The 27,852-nt window shown below is 33.3% G+C and overlaps 4 protein-coding genes across 4 annotated transcripts; 3 read left to right on the forward strand and 1 right to left on the reverse strand.

The window, feature by feature from the left end:
• Positions 1-2,877: 2,877 nt before the first annotated feature.
• HELRODRAFT_181775 (hypothetical protein) lies at positions 2,878-4,731 on the forward strand (the record flags this gene model as incomplete). The annotated part of the gene is made up of 6 exons (XM_009031553.1): positions 2,878-2,966; positions 3,138-3,421; positions 3,785-3,853; positions 3,970-4,121; positions 4,279-4,374; positions 4,642-4,731. 6 exons carry the CDS (start codon positions 2,878-2,880, stop codon positions 4,729-4,731), a joined length of 780 nt encoding a protein of 259 aa, XP_009029801.1.
• A 4,738-nt stretch (positions 4,732-9,469) lies between these two features.
• On the forward strand, positions 9,470-16,220 carry HELRODRAFT_116148 (hypothetical protein). The gene is made up of 22 exons (XM_009031554.1): positions 9,470-9,550; positions 9,821-10,010; positions 10,235-10,341; positions 10,504-10,546; positions 10,660-10,712; positions 10,858-10,971; positions 11,053-11,180; positions 11,349-11,425; positions 11,546-11,670; positions 11,931-12,022; positions 12,128-12,204; positions 12,471-12,533; positions 12,828-12,908; positions 13,225-13,322; positions 13,548-13,646; positions 13,790-13,849; positions 13,968-14,077; positions 14,657-14,718; positions 14,819-14,896; positions 14,966-15,100; positions 15,312-15,417; positions 15,641-16,220. Exons 1-22 carry the CDS (start codon positions 9,476-9,478, stop codon positions 15,843-15,845), a joined length of 2,178 nt encoding a protein of 725 aa, XP_009029802.1. The 5' UTR covers positions 9,470-9,475; the 3' UTR covers positions 15,846-16,220.
• Positions 16,221-17,271: 1,051 nt separating this feature from the next.
• HELRODRAFT_181777 (hypothetical protein) lies at positions 17,272-18,560 on the forward strand (the record flags this gene model as incomplete). Its single annotated transcript, XM_009031555.1, has 5 exons — positions 17,272-17,439; positions 17,605-17,908; positions 18,034-18,184; positions 18,293-18,343; positions 18,449-18,560. 5 exons carry the CDS (start codon positions 17,272-17,274, stop codon positions 18,558-18,560), a joined length of 786 nt encoding a protein of 261 aa, XP_009029803.1.
• Positions 18,561-19,440: 880 nt separating this feature from the next.
• HELRODRAFT_89851 (hypothetical protein) lies at positions 19,441-26,486 on the reverse strand (the record flags this gene model as incomplete). The annotated part of the gene is made up of 19 exons (XM_009031486.1): positions 19,441-19,686; positions 19,792-19,902; positions 19,992-20,039; positions 20,249-20,389; positions 20,666-20,770; positions 21,090-21,169; positions 21,498-21,645; positions 21,847-21,977; positions 22,129-22,207; positions 22,512-22,620; positions 22,704-22,777; positions 23,216-23,285; positions 23,760-23,969; positions 25,125-25,275; positions 25,333-25,407; positions 25,573-25,624; positions 25,710-25,814; positions 26,042-26,228; positions 26,386-26,486. Coding segments are annotated over 19 exons (2,223 nt in total), but the record flags the coding sequence as incomplete, so codon positions are not given.
• Between the last annotated feature and the right edge of the window lie 1,366 nt (positions 26,487-27,852).

Consider the following 27,852-nt stretch of genomic DNA (forward strand, 5'->3'; position numbering starts at 1 on the left):
GACTTCTCTGGAGCTTCAACCTGAATGAATGAACCTGAATGAACCTGAATGAACCTAAATAAATGGAAAAATCTTATTTATTTAATTAATTTAAATGAAAATAGAAAAACGCAAAGAAGCCGACCGGTCGGCAAAGAAAAAATCTCAAAGAAAGGTATCTATATAGGATTTATGCTCTATATAACTCTATATAACTCTATATAACTCTATATAACTCTATATAACTCTATATAACTCTATATAACTCTATATAACTCTATATAACTCTATATAACTCTATATAACTCTATATAACTCTATATAACTCTATATAACTCTATATAACTCTATATAACTCTATATAACTCTATATAACTCTATATAACTCTATATAACTCTATATAACTCTATATAACTCTATATAACTCTATATAACTCTATATAACTCTATATAACTCTATATAACTCTATATAACTCTATATAACTCTATATAACTCTATATAACTCTATATAACTCTATATAAATCTATATAACTCTATATAACTCTATATAACTCTATATAACCATGCATACTACCCCATTCAATCAATAAAAAACCCACTAAAACCAGGAACCACCGCGTACCTGTTATATGTATGGTGTGAAACAAAACAAAAAAACACACAAAACAAAAAACACACCACCAAGTAGAGTAATAGAATAGAAGTCCCTAACCTACCTATGTAACTAAATTGCCTTATGCCCTAGCCTACCTATATAATAAATTAATTTTAAATCTCACCTACCTATGTTTCATTAACTTAACTTAAGTCTCATGAAGAAAGAGAAAAAGGAGTAAAACAGAACATAAAATACTACCACATAAACAAACATGATATATGTATGTATGCATGAGCAACCGCTAAAGAACCCCCCTAAAATATAAAAAAATACAACATACAAACACACAAGCCATAGACATGCAAACTCTATATAACTCTATATAATAAAATAAATAAAAATAAATAAATTATAAAAATAAAAAAAATGAGATCAGACAGACTGCTTCAAGCGAGGCAGAATGCCTGATCTGATTTTCATGTCGTCTCAGCCACTATTTATACTCGTTTCCACCATACATTTTCATCATTCCAATCATTCACATCAGTAAAAACCTTATTTAATGTATGTACTACACTATTATACAGTCTTAACAACAATGCTAACCGTACTAAATTGACGTCATCGAACGAACGCCTTCGAAACTTTTTGATTGGCTGGTTGAATCTGCTATATTGCTTTTTATATAAACATATAATCTTATTAATTGTTTGTATACAGGGATTATAGTTATATATATACATATATATATATATATATATATATATATATATATATATATAATATTTACACACATATATATATATCATACAAATTCATTATAAAAGCAAGAGTAATCAGTGCTGTGCGCCACAGATCAAATTTTTCTGGGAGAATTCAAAATAGTTTGAGACCACACCTTGCTTAACATCCGATTCCAAGCCGAGCCGAGCCAAGCTGAGCCAAGCTGAGCCAATATGCGTAGACTTATAAGCGCTTTTATATTAAAATTGTGCTCGCTTTATATACGAATATCCCAATATAACAAATTCTCCATCCTATTTTAAAAATTTTCATTGATGCTTTTTAATTAGTCAGGTCACAATCATCATCATCGATATCGCGATGAAATCAAATTGAAAATTTTTCAAAAATTGTTGATAAAAGTAACTAATATATCAAAAATTCAACACTTCTTTCAACATTGTTCAACTTTATTATATTTCTTTTTAATTTGAAAAATTAAATTAAATTAAAAAGAAATATAAAAAAGTTGAACAATGTTGAAAGTAGTGTTGAATTTTTGAAATGTTGCGTTAACAACAGTCTGTTACCAATATATATATATATATATATATATATATATATATATATATATATATATATATATATATATATATATACATATATATACATATATATACATATATATAGTAAAAAGTTTCAATTTTTCTAAGAGAATTCAAAATAATTTGAGACTACACCATAACACAATTATACAATTTGAATGTGTAAATACAACCTTATAAATGTATTATAACAACGTGTATATATCTATCTATCTATTTCTTTATTTAGTTCTGCCTGCGTATGATATTTGGTCAAATTTAATTGATAGAAATTGAATATAACCTATATACCGGCTGATTAACTACCATGCAGTAAAATAATTACTGTTAACATGACGTCATTTCCTCCAACAATTTTGCAACGATATACTCATCCTATTTTATAAATTTTATTCGATGTTTTTTAATTATTCTAATTATATGGTCAGGTCACAATCACCATCATCATCATCGATTTCGTAATGAAATCAAATTGAGAATTTTTTAAATTTTGAAGAAAGTATCTTTATTCATTTTATGATACTACTTTGTTCAATAAGATACTGTTTGATACATATAACTAGAATAAATATAACGGCCTTCGCTCACTTTCAACAGTCGAACAAGGAGCTTACTTTTGGAAGGGAGTTGGAGGGTGATTTTTTATCGTTCGAGTTAAAAGCCCTCTCTGCCCTCTCTTTCAACAGTTTCAGAACTTCGTACTATTTGGTACGCTATGATTAAGAGTGAACTTATTTACTACTAGCTCTTTATTATTTTATATTATAATCCGAATTAATCATAATATATTCATATTAAAACTTGTAAAAAATAGATTAATTGTTATTTCTAACTTTTGTACATTTTTTTTAAAAAATCGGTAACACATTGACTGTTTTTCCTAATTTTTCCTTACCAATCACAAATAATATATTGTCCGGTTGGGTTGTTTCGGGGGCTTTCGTTTTGTTGTGTATGGTTTTGTCATCATGTCTTCCTCGTCGTCTTCTTCGTCGGAGTCACCATCGAGGTCTACTAGTCGACACCGCGAGAGAAAAAGTGATGGAAAGCTCCGACGGTTCTTAAACTTAACTAATGAATTTTATTTGACAATTGAAGTTTCGATTTGAAATATTTTAATTTATTAATTAAATTAAAATATTAATTTTGTGACTAACTAGTCAAAAGATTTTGTTGAAAAAGAAAACAGACAATATTAATAATTAATTTTTCTCCCAATTTTCATTAGGCATAAATCAAAAAGTCATTCAAGCAGCAGAAGTCGGGTAGGTAAGAACAGGAGACACTCAAATAAAGAGAGATCAAGAGAGAGAGAGAGAACCAGCAAAGACAGTGAGAGGCATAAACAAAGGTCGAGACAAAGAATTAGATCTTCAGAAAGAAAAAATAATAGACCCAGAGAGGAAGAGCGAGAGAGGGATAAAGGAAAGGAGAAATATAGAAGAAAAGAAAGGTCATCTGCACATTCCAGGTATGATAAAAAAGAAAACAGGTCTAAAGAAAGTTCACCTGGTTATTATTATTATTATTATTTCTCATTTTTTTTGTCCTGGTTATGACATTAAACTGACCCTCACTGCCTTGTGAGTGATGTTGGATCATCAAAGACTAGGCCCACCGCTTATAACTGTGGTTGCGTAAGGAAGGGCGTCCTGTGTAAAAATTAGCCAAATAAATTACTTATGATGGAATGGCGTCGAGGGGTATTTCGGTTTCATCATAGGTAGCCAAACGGCAACCCCGATCTCGCGGAAAATGTTGTCTAAACATGTGTTGTTTGTTGTTTGTATTATTTCTCATTTATTTCTTTAGTTATGATTTTGATAAAAATTAATTTAAATTTTTTACTCATTTATATTTTTATAATTCACACAGAAACCCAGAACTATCAGCACAGCACTCGTTCAAAGGAAGATAGAATCCAGAAAGCATTGAAAAATGCAGGTAAATTAACTAACTAATTAATTGATTAATTAAATTAATTAATCAATTTAACCAAATATAAATCTTTAAAAAATCATGTATATACTTATGTTAATATAAATACTGAAAATTTCAAGCGGCTGACGACGAGGAATTAAGAATTAATAAAACGACCAGCACATCACTAAATGGATCATCATTTGAAGATCAACAATGCAGAATCGATAGGATTAATGAGATAGACAGTGGGGATTTTGTTCAGTCCAGGTTTAAAAGTAGCAGATCTGATGTGAGTGAGTTATGGGGCTGCTATTGTCATAGTGTTCCTAGTTTATTATAGTTATTTTATTATGGTTGCTAAGATTATTACTATTATAGAATTTATGAATATAATTATATATATGCACATCCGCATAATTATATCACATTATTATATTATTTTATAGATTCCATTGCCAAAAGGTAGTCAGATTGATTCTTCTCACGCGTCGGCCATGTTTTCCAGCACATCCCTACAGACTCTGTCTATTTCTAAGCCCCCAGTTAGGCAGATTGATCCTAATGATCCTCTCCAATTAATCCACCCCTCGGTTTCTTTTTGTGCCTTTGTTGCTTTGTTGTCACCATTGTTTTATCCTTGCTATTTTTGTTCAATTCAATTATCATTTTTTAAACATAATTATTATTGTATTATATCTAATAAAAATATATTTTTAAAATATTATAATTTGACAATATATTAATAATAATTATTAAATATGTAATGGATAGATTCGTGTAAATAAATACTTGTACCTTCACAATGTTAGCTACTGGTGAATGATGATGAGAAGTTGACAAAGTGGAAGATCAAGTTGAGGGGTATGAGAGAGAAGGCAGCGAGGAGAAGATTCGTCTAAATATTACTATATAATTAATAATTATTATTCTTAATTATAAATTTTATTATTATTTTTATGAACAAATAATTGTTATTATTAATTTTGTTTGTTCATAGTAGATTTTCAACGTGTAGAATTTCTTGTACCTTTTTTTAATGTTAACATTTGCAAGTTTTTCCATTGACTGAGGTTTATAATCATCGTCATTGCTTGTTATTGTTTAATTATTATGTGTATATTTTTTGGCGAATTGTTAGGAAAATAAATTTAATAGTCTGCTTATGCAGGCTTGATTATATATAGTTATATAGTCTTATATACGGTTGTTAATATGTATATATATAATATACAAAGGCCGTCCAAAGAAGTCCTGGTCGCAAACAATCGAGCTAGACATGAAAGCTCTAAATTTGAATGAAATGGATAAAACTGATCGTCTAATTTGGCGCAAAAATAATTTATGGCGAAGAAAACAACGTCCTACCTCGGGGGAACTGGGTCTCTTGACGCTAAACGAAGATTGATTGATTGATTGTGCAGGCTATTTAATGTTATTGTGTATGCCATTTTGTTCTGTAAATTTGTGTGATATAATCGAAATTATGATGCAAACTGGTTAAATCAGTTTGATAAAACTGTTGAAGTTTGTTGGAATTTTTATGGGAGTTCGACTTGGAAGTCCGTCACGATGAATTCTTGTCTGACCCTGACTTGATCTGTGTGTGGTTTAAAAGATTTAAAACTTAGGTTTACTTTTAAAAAATATCGTGATTTAGTAAATATGAAAAAATTACACCGGATGGTAAATAGAGTTAAGTAGGATGTTACCTCAAAGAGAACGTTTGAACGTCAAATATTTTAATTCACTAACTCGCGATATGAAACTTATCCATCTCGATGTAGGTTCTGTAGTTTTATAGTTTTCTGTAATATTTTAGCTAGCTGTTTTATCGATTTTTGATAGAATCACTGCCCCCATCATTGATTGCAACTTCCTTCCAAACATTTGACTTGATTAGGAAAAAGTTTCTTTTTTAAATTTTGCGTTATTAATATGTCATTTCGTGAAAGTTTTTTGCGAGATTGGAGGAAAAAATTCACTAATCAGACGCCCCCAGATCTAAACTGCCTTGAACAGATCAGTGAAGATGGTGATATTGATTGGGGTGCTGTTGAAAAATGTTTGCAAAGCTGCAATGAGTCCATTGCGGAATTAAATAAAAAATTAATGGAAAAAGAATTTATAGCTTCTTTTTTATGGGATGTATTGCATGGTATTAACAACAACAACAGCAAAGTTTCCCCATTTGTATTACATTCCCCGACTCAAAAGATCAAAAATAAGAGAGCAAATGATTACAAAAACATTGAGGCCAGCAAATCTGAATTAGATAACGCCATTCCTTTGCAGGGTAGCTTCAGTTCAAATGGTTCGACATCGACGCCTTGCCCGGACGATTATTTACAATCAGTAGTTACTCCAATGATCTCTTACCAAAACCAGGAGGTCATTTCAAATAGCTTCAGCAGCTGTGATCAGGTAATATCAAAAGGTGCTAACAACAGCAGCTTATACAGCAACCCAGATTATGACCATGACATCAATCAAGTCTTCATTCCACCAATCGATGATCTCGGCAAACGGACTCACAGTTTAGATTTTGAGAAAAATTTTGAAAAAAACTACCACGACCCGAGAGAGATACCTCTGGGTCTGGACACAAACGTTCTGCTACACAATGCTAGCCTACATTCAAAATCAATTGATGAACTCACGAAGCAGAGACTCATTTCAAGACCAGTCCCGATGCCAAGGGTAAGCATGAACAAACTGGCCCCAGATGACCAGCCCGTCCCTACCCCACCTATTGTTTTCCCCAAGCAGAACAAACCACCACCTCCTTTACCTCCAGTGAAGCCGGTCATCTCGAAAGACAGCGTGCAGGAGAACAAATCATTCAAAAAAAAATTTTCAATCACCACATTGCAGCAGCAACAACAGCAGCAGCAGCAGCAGCAGCCTCCATCTCCAGCTACGAGGTCAAAGGTCAGGTCATTTTTTCCATCATGGGAAAAGAAGAAACGACAAAAGGAGGGTTCAGGTCAGCTTGGTGTCGTCAAGATGACTAGCGTAGACAATGATGATAGCAGTAGTGGGGAGATATCATTTGTTGGTTAGTATCCTTAGGATAGCTACGGGATATTTTGGGATTTGGGATCATAACTAATTAGGATTAGAGTTGTGTTGTTTGTGTTTCTATGATTGCATTTGATTAGGCTGAATGAATGGTTGCATGTATGAACAAACAAACACACGTATGGATAGATGAATAGATGGATGAATAGATGAATGAATGAATGAATGAATGAATGAATGAATGAATGAATGAATGAATGAATGAATGAATGGATGAATGAATGAAAGAATGGATGGATGGATTGTTGTTGAATGATATTATAATTTTAATTATATTATATTATTTATTATTATAAATATTATTATTCTTTTTTACACCATCAGAGAGAGCTGATGACATAAAGAGTTCTTCAAGGAGATTGAGAAGGAATTACTATGAGGTCATTATTATTATTATTATTATTGTGTTATTTTTATTATTATTATTATTATTATATTATTACTATTATTATTATTATCCAGTTATGATAATAGTTTGGGAACACCAAGCAGAAAAACACATTGCCTGGCCTATTTATAATTGCTAGAACTTCAGTATGTAATTATACAAACATTAACATCACAATTACAACAACAACAACAACAATAATAATAATTATTATTATTATTATGATTATTATTATGATTATTTTGTGTTTAAGACATCATGTGATTTTTTTAAAGCCAGTATATTTGCACCAGCAGGCATAGCATAGCACAGTATTAACCTTATCTTATCTGTGATGCGCTGTTCAACTATGTATGTTCTGTTTTTATAACAGCAACAGATGTTTGATGGGTATGTGTGAGCGAATGAATGAATGAATGAATGATTGAATGAATGAATGAATGAATGAATGAACGAATGAATAGATGATGCGAAAAATATTGAAATCAATAATGAGCAATCATATAATTCACAATGGAACTAACACAGCCTACTGATAGAAAGTGATTAGCAAGAGTTTATGCGACCAATCAAAAGCACAAAAATTTATGGCCATAAATCCAGTTATACTAACATTCAAAGATTATAAAATTGAGACTAAAACGAAACCGAAACCGAACGTAAAACACCAAACAGGAAATTGTCTTACCGGGCACGCAAGCGACGCAACAAACGTCATCGTCGCCATCGCAAGCAGCCGCTGCAGCAGCTTTAGCAGATTCAGCTCATTTCGATGACGTTGAAGAGGAAGAAATGCCTACGTCACCGCCAGTGTTGACGTCATCATCAACTTGCTCTCTGACAAAATCTAAATCTATTAAGTCCGGTTAGGAGGATGGTTGTTGTTGTTATTTTTCTTCTTTTTTTATTGCCGTTGTTTTTATTATTACGTAATTGTCATCATCACAGCAACAACAATAACATGACAACTACAACAGCGTCGACAGATGACGACGACGAAGAAGAAGATGAACCATTATACTTAAACCTGAGGCTTCTACAAGACAGAGCCATCAACAAGGTGCAAACTTACTACAGCACGATGCAGCTACAGTCGCAACCACCGCATCCACCGCAACCACAGCCACAATCGCTACAAGCGCAACAACAACAACATCCTCATAAGCTGCAACAACATGTCAAGTTTAAGGGTAGAAACATTTCTAGCACTACAACTACAACTACTTATAACAATAATAATACTGACGTTGTTGCAAATGCTGGCAATACTACCCAGAGCAGCGTCACTTCTCTTGCCAAATCTTTTGCTGTCAACAACAACAACAACAACAACAATGATAATAATAATAACATTAATAACAACAACAACGGTAATAGTAATGTGATTGCCGATAACGATGATAGTGAGTTGTTGAAGGCAAAGCAGAGAGTGGTTAAAGGCAGGAAGAAATGGATTTTTGACAAAGATAACAACAACAATAATAATAATAATAATAACAACAACAACAATAATAATATAATTACTACTGATACTGATAATGATCATCCCAACAATAATGACAATGTTAGCAGTGTTAGTAACAATACCACGGCGACTGAAAGTTGCAATGAAAGTTTCCTATCTGGAGAGTCGGGTTTGTTGCTGTCATTATTATTATTGCTGTTGTTGTTATTATTATCGTTGTTGTTGTTGTTGTTATTTTTATTGTCATTATTGTTATCGTTGCTATTGTTGTTTTTATTGTTTTTGTGGTTTTTTATAGTTCGTAGTGTCGGGACCGATTCAGTTTTCAATAGGAGCTGGAAAGAGGGAAGGTCCATATTGAAATCAGCTGACTCGGTCGATAGCCAATCAGACAACGAGGATGTAAGTCCCACGGGATCTTTTTCCGTTTTGTGATTGGTTTTCGATTTCATTAGCCCACGTTTTGAAGCGCTGACTGGTTAATTTTTACTCTTCTGATTGGCTGTTTTTTTGGGGGCTTCAGTAATATTACCAACTACCAATCAATCAATCAGCCAATCTTCTATCTATTCAGTCATTCATTCATTAAATCAATCAGTCTATCGTTTGTTCAATTATTCAATCAATAAATCAACCAATCAATCAATCAATCATTCGACTGATCAACCATCCAACCAATTAGATTCCAGTTGAAGAGGACAGCAAGTTGCAGATGAGGAGGTGGGTCGTTAAGAGCATTCTGGAAAGTGAAAATTCCTACCTCGGCATTCTAGATATGTTAATGAAGGTTAGATGAATGAATGAATGAATGAATGAATGAACGAATGAATGAATGAATTTTTTATAGGAAAAGTGAATGAATGAATTATAGAAGACTGAAAAGATTGATGAATAAATGAGGCAATGAGTGTTATATTTTAATCTCCGGGTTTTTTTGCTACATTATTGCATTGTTGTCATTCGTTCATTCATTCGTTCATTCATTCATTCATTCATTCATTCATCATTCATTTGTTCATTCATTCATTCGTTCATTCATTCACACCACCCACAACAGCACATGACGACCTACAAAAACATCTCCTCGACCGCTCAAATGCTCATCTCGGCAGCGGACGTCGAGATAATCTTCCATCGGATCCCGGAGCTGCACCACGCACACAAGATGTTTGTCTACCAGCTGGCTCCCAAGTTGGAGCAGTGGTCGGGCGAACAACAGATTGCTGATGTCTTTAAAATGCTGGTTGGTTGGTTGATTGGCTGGTTGATTGATTGGTGGGTTGGTTGATTGATTGGTTTTTGATTGATTGGTTGATTGATCGATCAATTGGATATGGAGTTATATGCGTAAAACTGCAAATTGCTAATGAGTTTCAAATGCTGATTCGTCTATTTGAATCTTGTTCATCCGTTCGCTCGTTCATTCATTCATTCATTCACCGATGAACCAACAAATTAATCGATCAGGCAGATGAGGAGCATAGGATAGCTCCAGACTTTCTCAAAAATTATCCCAAAGCTGTTGCAACCATACACAGGTGCTGGTCTGAGAGTCAACAATTTGCTGACCTCACTAAGGTTGATTAGTGGATCGATCGATTGATTTATTGATTGATTGATAGATTGATTCATTCATTTATTTATTCATTCATTCATTCATCCATTCTTTCCTTCCTTCATTTATTTATTCGTTCAATCGTTCGTTTTTTAATATATTTCCACTTGATTCAATTAATGAAGGAAATCAGGATTAAAAGTACTTCAGAGAGCCCAAGTTTGGAGGGTCAGTTTATTCATTTGTTTTACATTCATTCATTCATTCATTTATCTATTTATCCGTCCATTCATTCATTCATTCATTCATTCATTCATTCATTCATTCATTCTTTCAACCAGAACTTTTGCACAAACCCGTACTGAGATTCCAAAGAAATTCTTTAGTTTTGCATGTAAGGAAAGTTTTTTGCTTCATTCCTTTACTGTCACACCAGTCTATTCTGTTCATCATTACGTCATCATCATCATCATCATCATCATCATCATCATCATCATCATGCTAACGTCGTCAGCGCATCATCATCATCATAACCGCAGGACCTCATAAAATGCACTCCGGCCAGCCACCCGGATTACGACACCCTACAAAAGACACTAAATCTATCAAGATCTTTTCTCGAAAACCTCGATAGTCCGGACAATAATCTTAATGTTAGGAAAAGTTTAATTATGTTTATTATAACAATAATACTAATAATATTATTGTCAATCTATTTAACCTGACCTAATTAGGCGGACCACCAACGCTACCTGGCCAAGCAGGGTCTTATAGTCGAGAAAGTGGGTCAGGTCAGAAAGGTCAGACACGTTTTCCTCTTCAATGACGTCATCGTTTGCGCCAGACAGAAGATCACTACAAAGTGAGTAGGGCCGTTAGTCTATGCGCTCCTTCATTTGTCCACGTGTTCATTCATTCGTTCGTTCGTTCGTACGTTCAAAGTTAATGCGATTGATTCACCCAGACATTCGTTTATTCATTCTTTCAATCATTCATTCATTCATCTATTCATTCATTCATTCACGAACAGACAGAAAATTCATTTGGAGCCGAAGTGGTATATCTCATTGATTGATCTTTCACTCGATGACATTGTCTGCATTGAAGGTGAGTGATCGATCGATCAATTGATTGGTTGGTTTGTGGGTTAGTGATTGCTTGATTGGTTGAGTGATTGATTGATTGGTTGGTTGATTGGCTGATTGATTGAATCAACCGACCAATCAGATGAGAGGCAACTGCTCGAGTCGCAAAAACAGGAGATTGAAATCCTTCAAAAAAAAATGTCTGAACTTCAGAAAGAATTGAAAGCCGAATTGAAAGGGGCCGTTAAAGAAAATAGCGATTCCCAAGTTAGATCATTCATTCCATTCATTCATTCATTCATTCATTCATTCATTCATTCATTCATTCATTCATTCATTCATCCATTGTCCAAACGGTTATCATCTATTCATTATCACATTGTCCGTCTACCTAATCATCCATCCATTTATTCATCTATTAATTAATTCATTCATCAATTAATTTATTCATCAATTAATTAATTCATCAATTCATTCATTCACAGAGGCAGTGGTCGTTCCACGTTCGATCGAATAAAAATTTGGAGAAGCTGAAGAAGAAGATGATCGAACAGCAGGCCTTACTAATCAAGTCCTCACCCTGCCTCATCTTTAAGATCCATAACAGGAAGATGAACAGGTGAATGGCTGACTGAATGAATGATTGACTGAATAAATGAATGAATGAATGAACGAACGAAAAAACGAACGAATAAATGGATATATATATATTATTAAATTGCAGACAGCACACTCTCCTCATGGCTTCGGATTACGAGAGGGCGAGTTGGAGGACTACAATCACTGGCCTACTTAGTCGAGGTCTGATTGAAAATTGTTACAATTAATTATAGCTACTGTGATAATTATACTTAATTATAGTTACTATGGTCGTTATAATTAATTATAATTAATAATAATTAAACAGCTGTTGTTTAGCATTTGCTCGTCTTTTGGAAAAATTAATTCGCGTTTATCATAGTTAAGGATCATCTACAAATCAGTTGCATTTTCATTCAATCAATCATTTATACAATCAGTCAATTAAAATTAATTACTAAATTAATTAATTACAATCGTTCCTACAGCTCAAACATCCCTAAATTTTTCGAGTACAGAATTGCAGTCATTGTTGAATTCTCAAAAAGTATGTTTCTATATTTAAGCATTCGTTCGTGTTCATTCATCCATTCATTTATTCATTTATCCATACATTCATCCATTCAGCTTGCTCTCATTCATTCCTTCATTCATTCACTCCTTCCTTCATTCATTCATTCATTAATACACAGATATCTCGTACAAAAATGTTTGGCGGGCTGATAAGCTTTGAAGGTTAGCATCGACTATTTTCTCATTATAATTATAATTTATTTTATAATTTATTATTTATTTATTATTATTATAATAATAATAATAAAAGTAATTATTATTATTATTATTAGATTTAAGTTTGGAGGAAGAGCATCTATTTGGCACGCTGAGTATAAAGATATTCAAGCTGCAAGGCCTTAAAGTACCTTCTGGTTAGTTCATTTTAATAATATTAACATGTGTGTGTGTGTGTGTGTGTGTGTGTGTGTGTTTTTCTTTAGATGTAGGTTTCTATGTCTGTCTGTCTGTCTGTGAATTCATGCGTGTATGTATTTACCCGTATGTGCATTCATTTGTTAGTATAGGTATGTATGTGTACTCTCCTGGTTTTATATATCTTTTTTTTTGTTTGTTTGTTTGTTTGTTCACAGGCATACACAAACACACGCATTTACACAGATATTTACACTTACACATACTAACACACACACACAAACAGCCTAACTCTAGCCACACAAACACCCACAGGCTATTACTGCACAATTGAGGTTGACACATTTGGTCAGTTTTTCATGAAAGCCAAGACGAAAGTCGTCTACGAGCAGCCCGAACCAGCCTGGAATGAGGTCACATCATCTGATTGTTATTATTGTTGTTGACCTATATTTCAATTCCCAATCAATCGGCGGTTGATTAATTAATCGTTCATTCGTTTAGACAATAACTCATTTTAAAAACTGATTAGTCAATTAATCAATCAATCAATTATCAATCAATTATCTATCCATCAATCATCAATCTACTAGTCAATCAGTCAACCAATTAATCATTCAACCAACCATTTACGATAGGATTTTGAGATAGAATTGGAAGGCTCACAAACAATAAGAATCCTCTGCTACAAGATGGGCAAAGATGTCGGCTGTCTTGTCGGTAGCTGTGCCCTTGAGGTCTGTTGTTTGGTTGATTGATTGGTTAATTGATTGGTTGATTGATTGGTTGATTGATTGGTTGGTTGATTGATAGATAGATAGATATATTAGATACTTGGTCAGTCATTCACCAGCACGAGTTAATTTTTCTCAACCGACAGCTCAGCAAAGCCTGGTTGAGAGGGGACTTTCAAGAGAAACCAATCTCAATCAATGACGAAGTTAGTTGATTGATTAATTGGTTGATTTGTTAATTAGTTAATTAACTAATTAATTAATTAAATGATTGATTTATTGATTGATTAATTCTTCCATTGATCATCATCATTCTATTTTTAGCTCTCTCTAATAGTATCCCTCATCTACTGTTCACGTGACCAAACCCTGAAGCGTGCCCAATCAACCGTCAAGGGTGGAGTTTTCGGCGCGCCAATCAAATCTGTCACTAAGTTAGTTCATTGTTGGATTGATTGATTGATTGACGGGTAGACAAATGAATGAATGATTGAAAAAAATAGTGAACGAATGAATGAACGAATGAATGAATGAACGAATGAATGAATGAATGGAGAATGTTTGATTGAAAAAAAATTCAACTTTTGGATCACAATTTCACGTTATTATCACTACTAAATGAAAAATACGTTTAAAAAACGCTTAAAATCAGTCAATGTAATTGTTTCTCAGAGTAAAATTACTTTATTTCTGTCTTACAACATGCGGGACTAAATTATGTGATTTTAGCCACATTACTGAGGTTTATTTTCAGTATTGATAATGAAGACGATTGTTTATCGCTTCATCCTACTTAGCCTCTGAAAAACAAACCTTGAAAAATATTTTCAAGTAAAGAAATGTTAATCTTTAAAGAATAAATAACGTTTTACCGAGTCCAATGATGAAAAAATCCGACCCGTCGAAAAATTTCGAGTCCATCCATTTAATAACTTATTAAATGATTCATTCATTTATTAATTTATTTTGTCATTCATTCATTCATTCATTCATCCATTCATTCATTCATTCAGACGAGAAGGTACAGACATTCCAATGATAGTAAAGTCCTGTGTTCAAGAAGTTGAGAAAAGAGGTGATTCATGTCGTATTCGTCCGCTCTATCAATTATTCATCCGTTCTATCAATTGTTCACCCATTCATTCTTTCATTCGTTCGTTCACTCATCCGTTCAGGAATGCAAGAGGTTGGCATATACAGAGTGTCGGGGGTGAGTGGCGAAATCCAGAAAATGAAAAAATGCTTTGAGAAAAGTAAGATGATGATGATGATGATGATGATGATGACAATGATGATGATGACGACGACGATGATGATTGCAGACAGCAAAGTGGCGTCGACGATGCTAGGCGACCTTGACATTAACGTGGTGACCGGGGTACTGAAAACGTACTTCAGGGAATTGCCCGAAGCCCTCTTCACCGATTACCTCTACCCCCAACTCGTCAAAGGAATGGGTGAGTCCATTTTTGCGTTTCTTCATTGCCTCAGGGGATTAACAACTTGAATATCGGATTTTTTTATAGAGTTATACATAATATAATACATATTACAGATAATACATTTTTTCAGCAAGTAAATATGCTGCTAATACTACTACTGCTGATACTACTTCTACTACTACTACTACTTCTAATGATAGTGATGATGATGACGATGATGATATAGGTCTGGGAGACCCAGAGGCGAAGGTGGCATGCATAACCTCCCTGGTTCAATCCCTGCCGGAGCCTAACCGGGCCACAGCTCTCTACCTCATTGATCACTTAATAAGGTACTGATCGCGATGATGACGACTACTTGGTCTTTGAAGATGGTGACGACGACGACGAATGGTGACGCTTACGATGACGTTATTGGCAGCAAAAATACGGATAATGTAGTATAAAGGTTTCTAACATAGGATATTATGCATCTACACTCAAACCTACCTACCTACATACACACACACACACACACACACACACACACACACACACACACACACACACACACAGAGTCTCAAAAAACGAACCAGAGAATAGAATGACCTTAAAAAACTTGGCGACGGTTTTCGGGCCGACCTTACTGAGACCCGCCAACAAGCCCCAGCAGCAGCAGACCCTGGAAGAATTATTTTCAACAGGCACTAGAGAAGTCATGATGCAGACCGATATTCTGCTCTTCATTTTGAAGTCAAATATCAATGAAAGCGTAGCTTGAACATTGTTCAATGTTCCATTTAATTGTTGGGATCTTTTGGATGGAATTAATTGCGGTGCGGGTTAATTATGGATTAGTTGAAATCAATCAAGGATTAAGTAAATGTTTGTATTGTTTATATAAATGCGGGTTAATTGGGATAATTTGGGAATAATTACCCTATTAATTAATCATGAAAGGAAAAGTTTTTTGGTTCATTTCTCTTGTGCTTTTCTGTTATTTTGTGTATATGTTTAATTAGTGGGAATGCTAATCTGAATGGCGCAGTCAGGTATAAATGGTATGTACGTGAATTATACGGATTATACGGATGTGAATTGTATGTGTGAATGAATCGTGCATGAATGAATCGTGTGTGAATGAATGAATTACTCTTGTGTGGATAATTTTTTGAAGTATGGATTAAGAATTGTGAGACCGCATTTTTCGAGTTGTTATCATTTCAAGTTTTGAAAAATTATGGCGCTGACGAAGATGATGATGTGACTTTCATGCTTTTTCCTGACTTTCATGCTTAACAAATATATTCCTCAAAAATTTTCAGAAAAATTATTTTAAGTTAAAATTTCACAAATATATATATATATTTATATAGATATATTCATCTAATAAGTCTAACTCTCAGTTATATATATATGTATGAATGAAAATTTTATATATAATTTATATATTTTTATATTTCTTTATCTGCGTTACACTGTTCCTCCTTGGTCTCACTCAACAATTCGGTATATATGATACGGGCCAATCATTATATATACACACATATATAATATATGTATATATCTATAATTTGTATTTAATATTTATAACAATGATATTTCTTTCAGCTGTGCTTTAATAGAGTATATATAAATATATACACATAAAAACATACAACACACACATATTTTTGACATATTTTATGAAATACTTGAAAATAATGTTCTCTTCTATGCTAGTTATTACGCTATTAACAAACACACACACATTTAAATATATTTATTTAAATAAATATATATATATTATATGTATACCATTGCCTTTTATATTATTTCTTTTTCACTCAAATTTATTTATTTATTAGTCTTTGTTTTCGGAGTGAATATTTCTGTATTAGAACATTTTAATAAAAATTTATACAAACTATTTATAATGTGGGTATATAAGTAGATAAATATATATATGTATATATATATATATATATATATATGAATGATATCTATATGATATGTATATATGTGCGGTAGGTATGTATAAGGTTTTCGAGAAAAAAATGGCATTGTGTTCAATCAATTTATCTATGCTGTCTTTTCTTTGTAAATAAAACCGTATGCTGGCGATAATGCATCACTCGTCTTGCTAAATACTTACCATTATTCGTTAAATAGACTACTAATTTAAGTAATAAGATAATATTCGTTAGACGAAATCACAAACTTTGATAATGGGCAAAATTAGAATTCCCAAAAGGCGCTTCAGAAAAACTAAGGACTCCACCACCAATTCTTGTAATAATGCAAGCGGTCATTTTGACGATCGGGACGATGACAACGATGATGATGGTCGCAGCGAGGTTCAAAGGATGGATATCTCTTCTGTTTGCTTGTCTCAGGTTTTTGAAATTGTTATTAGTTGAATTTTTTAATAATTAATTACTACAAATACAAAAAAATTAAAATTAAATTACACATCGGTTATTGGCGTTACTCTCTAGAACTCTAGCTAGATAAAATAAAATTGACAGATAGTTTATTTTTTTATACAAATAATCCAACAGAAATCAAGTAAATCAGGGAGAAAATATAGTGCCTCAGTGTGTAGCAAACACTCAACAACAAAGAAACCAGCGTTCACTAACATCTTTGACAAACTCGACATCGATGTTAATGAACTGACAAAAGATCTTGAATATTCTGTCAAACATCAGTTGTCAGGTAAAGATAAGGAAGATGGAGGCCAACCTGACCCAGACTATGATGAAAATTTTGACATGAGAAGTGCCGTTACAAGCAAATCTCTGAAAGGTCTTGGATTAAAGAAAGTCGACAAGAGGAAGTTGAGGCATGAAGTCTGGCTAAAAAGTAAACTTTTATAATAATAATTATTACTATTTATTTTTAAATTAAACAATACATAATTAGACTTTTTTTCAAAATTATCGTCATCTCATAAAATATCCTTACCTTTTTTTCAAAATTTTACACAGAAATGAATATAATAAAGTCACATGTTAAAGAATCAAAAGAGAAGAAAAATCGTGAAGAAACAGCCATTGTCGGTGACATGAAACCACTGGACGATGCTCTGCCAACTCTTGATTGGCTGATGAACAACCAGAAACTGGCCTGTAAGAGAAGGTCTGTGATTGTGTCACTGTCTGATTGACCCATTCAATGATTGACGGATTAACTCAATCATTCATTCTTCTGTAAATTCATTCATTCAATTTTCAATCATCCACACAGAGAGCCAAAGATAAGAGGAATCAAGAAACAGAAAGTTGTCCAAAGGGAGATGTAAGCCACAAAATTATTATTATTATTAAATTATTATGTTTTATTATAATAATTATACAAACCATTTTAATACTGATAAATAATTATTAATAATTACGACTAAAGGAATGAAGGAATAGCATTTTATCGCTCCATTCTTCATCATCCGGCTTACAAGAGTAATCCCATACAGATGATCGCTGAACAGCTGAAGAGCAGGATCGAACAGAATGAATGAGTGAATGAATGAGTGGGTGAATGAATGAGTAAACAAGAATAAACGAGGTTGAATGAACGACTGAGGGAATAGTGAAAAAAGAAAACGAATTTTTTTTTTTACAATTGTTCAGTTAATTGCTACTACTTTGCGAATGGAAATATTATATAACAAAAAAATCATACATTCACTAACAAATCTGACCTCCTAAGAGAGTAAAAAAATCAAAAAGAGAAAAAAATCCTAATTAATTATAATTAATTAATATTAATTATAATCAATAATTATGCTAATTAATTATTTAGCATGTTTAACGTAACGAAGATCTTCACAAGTAAATTAACTAGTTGTTAGATTGTAGGAGACTACAATTTAAATGTATGAATGTCATTTATAATTGGCTAATTAGCTACATAATGTCACACACACACACATATATATATATATATAAAACGTCCTACCTCCGGAAACTGGGTCTCTGGATGCTAAACGAAGACTGATTGATTGATATTTGTATATATATATACATATATGTATAGAATGGCAAATATATAAAAGTCTGAAAAAGCAACCAGATAAATTATACGCAGGATAAAAATTATTACAAACACCAAATATAAATGTCTGTATGTATGTGTCTGTGTGTGTACGTGTGCGCGCATGTATGTGTGTGTATAAAATAAAATTGAAGACTTTTAAAATGAGATTATTCTATAAATAATTATGATATTAAGAATTGGAAAATTATGAAAAAAATGAATGGGGCCATAATTGAATTTGGGAAAACAATGAATGAATGAACGAACGAGTGAATAAATAAATGAACAAGCACACAACAATGTAAGAATGAACTGAGAAGAATGTACAGACAAAACACAAATCCAAATGAGAAGAAAAATTTTCAAAATGGCAACAGATGTTTGATCAGCAAGAGTAGCAAAAGCACTAGAACATTCCTCGCCAACTTCAGCCTACTCCTAGGAACGAGGACGGGCGTCAGTAGACTCGTCAGTAACTTGATTTCGTGTGCCACACACACGAAGACAAAACTCGTCACTATCAGGTTCATAACAGGGTATGATGGTATCAGAACTAGAATTCCGTGGGTGTCAGCTGCAAGCCATATGTGGTACTGAGCTATGAAAAGCTGTAAAATAAAAAGAATAATAAAAAATATATATATATAAATAAAATAACAAATAACCAACACGCATAATAATAACAATAATAATAAGTAATAATAATAATAAACCTCAAGAGACATCTTCCCAAACCAGGCGAAGAAGGCACTGAACTTTCTTCTGGCACATCCCATCATGTTCCGCAGACATATGTAAGACAGGATCTTTTTATTATTATTATTCTTATTTATTAATTAATTAATTAATAATAAATAATAATAATAAGGAATAAACGTCTTGCCGGTATGAAAGCAATGTAGGAGTGGGCCACATTGCACTGCTCCTTGCTGTTGCATAAGCTGGTAAAGACCGCATAACCCTGGATTTAGAGAATTTGAAATGATGTTGAGGATGAAAGAAATAACATTATATTCTAGTAAATAAAGCCATTAAATAAGAATTGCGAGGAGGTAAAAATGTATGAGGTCGAAGAAGGAGAAGACGAGAAAGTAAAAGAAAAATGGGAAAAGAAAGAGAGAAGGAGAGAAAGAGAGAGAGAAAAAGAAAAAGAAAGAAAGAGAGACTAACCACAAGGCCGCAGATAGACAGCGCCATAGAGAGCATGTTGACTTTTCGCGATGCTACCAGATCACTAACTGAATCATCAATCAATTTAAACCTCTTTGCCATCACGAGAGCCAGTGCAAACAACAAGCCGTATATAGAACTCTGCGGTTTTAATGATGAAATTGTCAGTTTCATAATTTTCTATTCGGGAGAATTTGTATCTACTCATTCATTTTGGTTGAAGCAAACAGTAACGAGCGACAACGTTCGATTCTTGCCAATTCCCTCTTTTTTGACGAACAGTTTGTGATTCGAAAGAAGGTAAGATAGACGAATATATGATACTGATAATAATATGATACTGATAATATGATATTGATATAGGATGATAACAATATGATGATATATGATAAGATGTGGTGGTCGGTTGAAACTTACGTATCTGTCGAGATTCCACCTGAACCTCCAGTCGTGAATGGACTCATCAGACGTGACGAACAGAGGCTTGAGAGATGTCGAGAGGAACAGCTGGTCGAAGAACACCTGATTGTCGATTGGTTGCTTAGTTAGTTGGTTGGTTTTATTGATTGGCTGGTTGATAGGCTGATCGATTGGACAAGCTGGTCGATCATTTAAACTTTCAATAGATAAATAGATAGATAGATAGATAGATAGATAGATAGATAGATAGATAGATAGATAGATAGATAGATAGATAGATAGATAGATAGATAGATAGATAGATAGATAGATAGATAGATAGATAGATAGATAGATTGGTTGATATTAAAATTATCATCATCATCACAATCATCTTCGCCATCATCATCATCATCACCATCGTGAAGATCATTACTATTACCTCAGATGAATATAGCAGAGTGACAACCACAGCCAGTCCAACAATTTTCAAGAATATCCAGAAGAAGCTGGATATACTCACTGTTTACAATTTTGTTCGTTCGTTTGTTTGATCGTTCGCTCGTTCACTCACTCGTTTGTTCGAATTGCTCATTTCATCAATTAATCTATCAATTTACTCACTCACTTATCCATCCATCTATTCATTCATTCATTCGTTCGTTCATTCATTCATTCAAAACACAACACCTATAAAAACAAAAAAACATACGCTCACTATCATGTCCATTAGACGAGCTTGAAGACGGCGGCAAAACGCCACTACTACTACTACCAACACCACCGCCGCCACCACCAATACTACTACCACCACCAACGCTACTACCACCACTGCTACTGCTACTACTACTGCTGCTACTACTTCTTGGTGGTAGGGCCATTACTATAAAAATGACGATGAACCAAAAAGTAACGAGTGGTACGAAGTAATAAAACTGGTAAGGTCTATTCATCGAGAGGCATAGCAGTACTACCAATAAATTGAAACGAACCAAAACCTATGAGCGATTGGTTGGTTGGTTGTTTGAATGATTGGTTGGTCGGTTGTTTGAATGAATGGTTGGCTGATAAATTGGTTGATTAGTTGGTTGATTGCTTGGTTAAATGGTTAATTAATCAAATTGGTTGGTTGATTGAGCGGCTAATGGATTCGTTGATTGAAAAAGTTGGTCGATAGATTGGGCAGTATTACTACTTACAGTGCACAGTCTATGAAACGAGAAGTCATTTTTATTGAAGAAGTAGACGAAATGTCCGTAAGCAGATAGGAAGAGGTAGGCCGATACCATGACCCTGATGTGCATGTATATACTCAGCACCTTGCTCGCTCCTGATGACGATCATCATGAAGATGATGATGATGATGATAATGATGAGTATACGCATTCATTAATTCATTCTACGGATTATCCAATCATTCAATCAGACAATCAATCATTCATTCGTCCCTTCATTCGATCAATCATCTCCATAGGCTGAACCTGTAAGATGGTAGATAAGAATCACAATCTGCATCCAACCTTTCCATTCATCAGTCTGACAGCGGTTGAGAACCTGCACCTGACATTCATTTATTCATCCATTCACTCGTCTATTTATCTACTGAATTATTTATTCCTCTACGCATTCATTCATTCATTCCACGAACTCGTTTAGCGCTTTATGTAAAACATAAGCCAACAGAACACGGGATATGTGAATGGTAGGAATAAATCCATTTATCTAACTGTGCACTCATTCATTCATTCATCAATCCTTCATTCATTCATCAATCCTTCATTCATTCGTTCATCAAGTTCTCATTCATTCATTCATCCATTCATTCATTCCTTCATCCATTCATTCATTCCTTCACTCCACTAACTTGTTTAGTGCTTTCGGTGAAAAACAAGCCGAGAATCATGAGGTACGTGAAAGGGAGGAAGAAGTTTACGTGCGTATAATATTTATTCTCCTTCATGAAGAACGTAGTCCTGGTAACAATCGCGACAACAATAACAACAATAATAACAACAACAATAATAATAACAATAATAATAGTACTAATAATAATAACCTGTCACAAATGAAAAAGTACAACAAGATGAGTCCCAGCTTGGCTATGCAACTGATCAGTGTGGGACAATCCATCTCATTATTAGCGTCAGCGTTGCCATCATTATTAATAATATTATTATTATTAAATATATTATTATCATTATTATTAAATATATTATTATTAGAATTATCAAAGATATTATTATTATTATTGTAATTGATGTTGTTGCGGTTGATAGAAGCGGGATTGATTTCACCAAGATCATGACTATGATCAGTAGGTTGTTGTTGGTGATGATGATGATAACAACAATCATCACCATCATCATTATTATGATTATTGTTATAATTAAGTGATGGTGATGATGATAACGATGATGAAAAGTTTCTAAGGACAGGAGCCGATTTAAAGCGGGTGATAAATGATGACGACTTTGTTGTTGTTGACGACGACGATGATGATGACGATGATGTTGTTGCTTTGGGCGATGATGAATGTTGTTGTTGATTATGATTATGATCGTTCTTAACATTTTTGGATTGGTTATTGTTGTTATTATTTGTTTTATTGTTGTTTTTGTTGTTCTTGTTACTTCGCCCGCTCAGTTTAGAAGGTGAAATTTTATTATTATTGACTGTTCTATTATTATTACTGTTGCTGTTGTTATTATTATTGTTATTATTATTATTATTGTTGTTGTTAATGTTATTATTATTGTTGTTATTATCTTCATCATTATCAAGACCGACTATTTCAAACGTCACATAGTCATTTAAGTCGACATCATCATCGTCGTCATCGTCATCATTCTCAATCAAATCATAACCATCATAATTATTTTTTTTATTATTCATATTTTTATTATTATTATGATTATTACTACAACTACTACTACTACTCTCGCTAGTAGTCACGTTAACATTAACATAACCACCACTACTACTACTACTGCTGTTACTATTATTGCTACTTATTAGACCTAAATTAGTATTAGTGGTAGTATTTTTTCTGTCAATTCTCAAGCCATGCCTTCTCTTAAGAGCTAGAAGTACCCTTGATCTGATAAGCAGCGACTTTAGGCGTCTGCAGGTGGCTATTAAGACGGCTGCAGCGAGTGAAGTCGCGAAGAAAGCGGCCATGGCTATCTGCACTGTTGTCGGATTTTCAGGGCTTGTACAGCAGCTGCCGTCGTCAAAGTTCATGTAGTTGTTGCAGATGAGGTTGAAGAGGATTTGTGTGTCTATTTGGAGAGCGCCAGTGGAGATGTGCAGACCGTCTTCGTAGCTTACGTGAGGTAGGTTGGTTGGTTGGTTGGATAGTCATCAATCAATCAATCAATCAATCAATCAATCAATCAATCAATCAATCAATCAATTAATCAATCGATGATCGATCAATCAACCAGCCAATCAATCAATCAATTGATCGATCAATCAGTCAGTCAATCAATCAATCAATCAATCAACCAGCCAATTGATCGATCGATCAATCAATCAATCAATCAACCAGTCGATCAATCAATCAATCAATCAATCGGTGTTGGTCAGTCAGTCAACCAATCATCCATCAGCCAACCAACCAGTCCGAATTACAAAATGAACCTTTGGGCGTTGGCAACGGAGTCATTAGTGACGTTATCAACACTGCTATCAAGGTCATCCTCAGTTGGAATGGGGGCGAAATTATTATTATTATTATTGTTGTTGTTGTTATTATTGTTGTTGTTGTTATGGATGTCATTAAATGAAATTGTTGATTTGGTTGTCATCCCCAACGATGGCGAATGGGACGACGATTTTGACCTATTTTTATTCTTTTTCTTCATATTATTTTTATTATTATTACCATTATTGTTGTTAATGTTATTATTATTGTTGTTATTGTTGTCAAAGTTAATGAAGTATTCTAACAAACTAGTAGTGCTAAATTTAGTATCACTATCATTATCATCAATATTATCATTATCATTATTATTAATATTATCATTATTGTTGTTGTTGTTGTTATCATCTATGTCATTCGTGTAACCGCGCTCTGACCTTGATTTTAAACTTTGAAATGACGACGGCGACAATGCTTTCATTTTCGGACTGTGCGAGTTTTTTTCGCCTAAGTATGATAAGTATTTAGTTATAACAAGGCAGTGAACCAGTCAAACAGTAGAAAGCGAGCCAGCCAGCCAGTCACACTAAATTAATAAATGAAATTAACTATCCAATCAGAATGTTGGATTAAAACGAACTGGCAATTGTATTGGTTGGGGTGATGCCCCGCCCCAAAAATCCCTGGCCAATGAGAATTGAAGATGACCACAGGTTGATGTTGCATGTCATTCTATAGAGAGAAAGAGAAAATAAAGAAAAAGTTTCGTAATTAAACAAGCAAGATAGAATTTGAACCATCGTCGTCGTCATTGTCATCATCTTCATCATCATCGACATCATTATCATCATCGTCCTCATTATCATCATCATCATCGACATCATCATCAAGACCGACAAGTTTTCAACGGCAGCCCTGTTATAGAGGTCTATCTGCTTATTCGTTATCATGGAGCGGTTCGGGGACAATTTGGATTCAACCACGTGATCTAATTAAAATAATAAGTTATTATTATTATTATTTGCGTCAGTATCGTCATCATCACCTTGCAGCATCCAGATGACTTTGGTAGTCTTCTTGTACTTTGAAAGCACAGTCTTGCATGTTTCAGATATGTTGCCTGGAGCCATTGAAAGAGAGAGAGAGAGAGAGAGAGAGAGAGAGAGAGAGAGAGAGAGAAAATATATAAATAAATGAATGAATGAATGAATGAACGAACGAACGAACGAACGGTTAAACCTCAATAAAGAAAATGAACGACAAAATTATAAGAAAGAACTCCAACTTTTATAATATGGAATAGCCTCTTCAGAGCCATTGTTCAACTTGATAGACCACTGTTGATAATGAAAATGACAATAACAACAACAACAACAACAACAACAACAACAACAACATAATAATAATAATAATAATACTTACCGTGGCCGACCCAATTACGACCAATTGTGGTGCAGATTTTGAACTGACCCAATTATTCAACTTACCTCTCATGTACTCGTCCACGTATGGATTCCAGAAGAACTCCTGGTCATGATGATGATGATGATTGTGTAGGTGGCGATGACGATGAAGAAGACGATGATGAAGATGACGATGATGGTGATGAAGTGGGTGATAAATATGACGTCAGTGGTGATGTTGTCGTTGACGAGGATGATAATGGTGACGTCAATAATGGTAATGATTATGATCTCTAATTAACACCCCCCCTCAGTGTCTAATCAAATCAAAGAATAACAAGAAAAACTGACCACTAAGATATTAGATCTTTTGTCTGAAAATTTCAAATCAGTGTGGGCTTTATACATTTTCACCTGCTTGTCAGTTAGGTGCTGTATAAACTCAAAGTACAACTGCCTGATTCTGGAGTCGCCAACAAATGCAAAATGATTTCTACCTCCCCAGTAGGAAATGTACTGCATGCACGTTTTGAAATCCCTGATTTGTGATTCGGTCACTTTATTGAATTTCACGTACTCACTATTCTGTCCATTTCATCAAACTATTAACCCATTTTCTCATTCATTTATCCATCCATCTTTGCACTCATTCATTTCTTTATTCCTTCAATCAATCAATCAATCAATCAACAAACCCCTTGCTATATTTATGTATCATACAGCCGTAGGGCTGCCATTCATTGTAGCCCTGAAATCTTCCGTCGCTAAGGAGCCAGCTACATGTTCTGTGGCCTTTTTTTTATTTTATGAATAAATTATGATAAACTATATTAGTATATGAATAAATTAATAATATGTATACAGACAATAATAATCATGAGGATGATAATAAAAAAGGATTATTATATTGAATACCATATTACCTGTGTTAAAATTATTTATTTATTGCATAATTATTCATAAATTTATTTTAACATTACATTAATATTAATTAGAATTATGAATTATTAAACAACTAACCATAGCGCAAGTGAAGAGAGCCATGATACCCAATAGCAGCCAGTACAATTAGGAATGCAATCAGTTTAAACTTTCTGATAGTGAATAGTTTGTAGATATCAAAAGTCTGATTATTGATGGAACCTGAAATGCTTCTATGACGGTAACTTTGATTGCCATCTTGACGGCCATTGTCAGTGTTGTCATAAGAAGTGTTGCTATTATTAGAAGAGTTATAGATGTTGTTAGTGTTGCCATGAAGTGACATATTAATGTTATTAGGAAAAGTTTGCGAGTGGGATAACTTTCGGCGATTACGGTTGTTAGTTATAACACCAGCGCCATCTTCGTGAAAGTATGAAATTGTCAGGTACACTAATTTAGAAATTAAGGAGACAGGTAGACTGATTAGATTTTTCGTAAAAAATATGACAGATCTTTTGCATCGGGTGATTTTTTTCATAATTTAAACATTTAAAAAAATTTTCGATCAAATTTTTTCATAATTATAATAAAAAAAAAACGTGAGAATTTTTTAAACGATTTTCTATGATTATATTTCATTTAATTAGAAACAAAATTCACTTTTAATTGTCACTTTTAATTCACTTCCTTGGCTTATTGGCTTATTGGCTTACGAAATTGCATGGGTTTCAACAAACTAATACAAAATATTTTCTTGACTAAATATGTTTAAAAAATTGTAATTAAATTCTATTATGTAATTTAAAATTATTTTTTTTATAAATTATTATTTTTATAAATTAAACCATGGGCAGAAATTACTTAGAACAAAAATGATCATCAAAATTTATCAAGTTAAACAAAACAATTGAATTCAAAACTATATATATATATATATAATTGAAATATATATATATATATATATACAATAGAAATAAATATGTATATATATATATATATATATATATATATATTTGTGTGTGTGTGTGTGTGTGTGTGTGTGTGTGTGTGTGTGTGTGTGTGTGTGTGTGTGTGTGTGTGTGTGTGTGTGTGTGTGTGTGTGTGTGTGTGTGTGTGTGTGTAGGAGATATCACCGCATTTTCCACATTGTTGAGTTTGTAACTAAGTTTTTTATTTTTTCAAACAATTATTTTATCAATATTAATCAATTTATTTGGATTAATAATAAAATTTCTAAT

Source organism: Helobdella robusta, assembly GCF_000326865.2.
Source record: "Helobdella robusta unplaced genomic scaffold HELROscaffold_75, whole genome shotgun sequence".
Lineage (NCBI taxonomy): Eukaryota > Metazoa > Annelida > Clitellata > Rhynchobdellida > Glossiphoniidae > Helobdella > Helobdella robusta.

Excerpts from the sequence above, each read along its gene's own strand:
- HELRODRAFT_116148 (XM_009031554.1), top strand. The coding sequence starts at position 9,476 with ATGAGGAGGTGGGTCGTTAAGAGCATTCTGGAAAGTGAAAATTCCTAC. Across the intron at positions 10,342-10,503 it reads AATTTGCTGACCTCACTAAG|GAAATCAGGATTAAAAGTAC; the intron begins GTTGATTAGTGG and ends CAATTAATGAAG. Across the intron at positions 10,547-10,659 it reads AGAGAGCCCAAGTTTGGAGG|AACTTTTGCACAAACCCGTA; the intron begins GTCAGTTTATTC and ends TCTTTCAACCAG.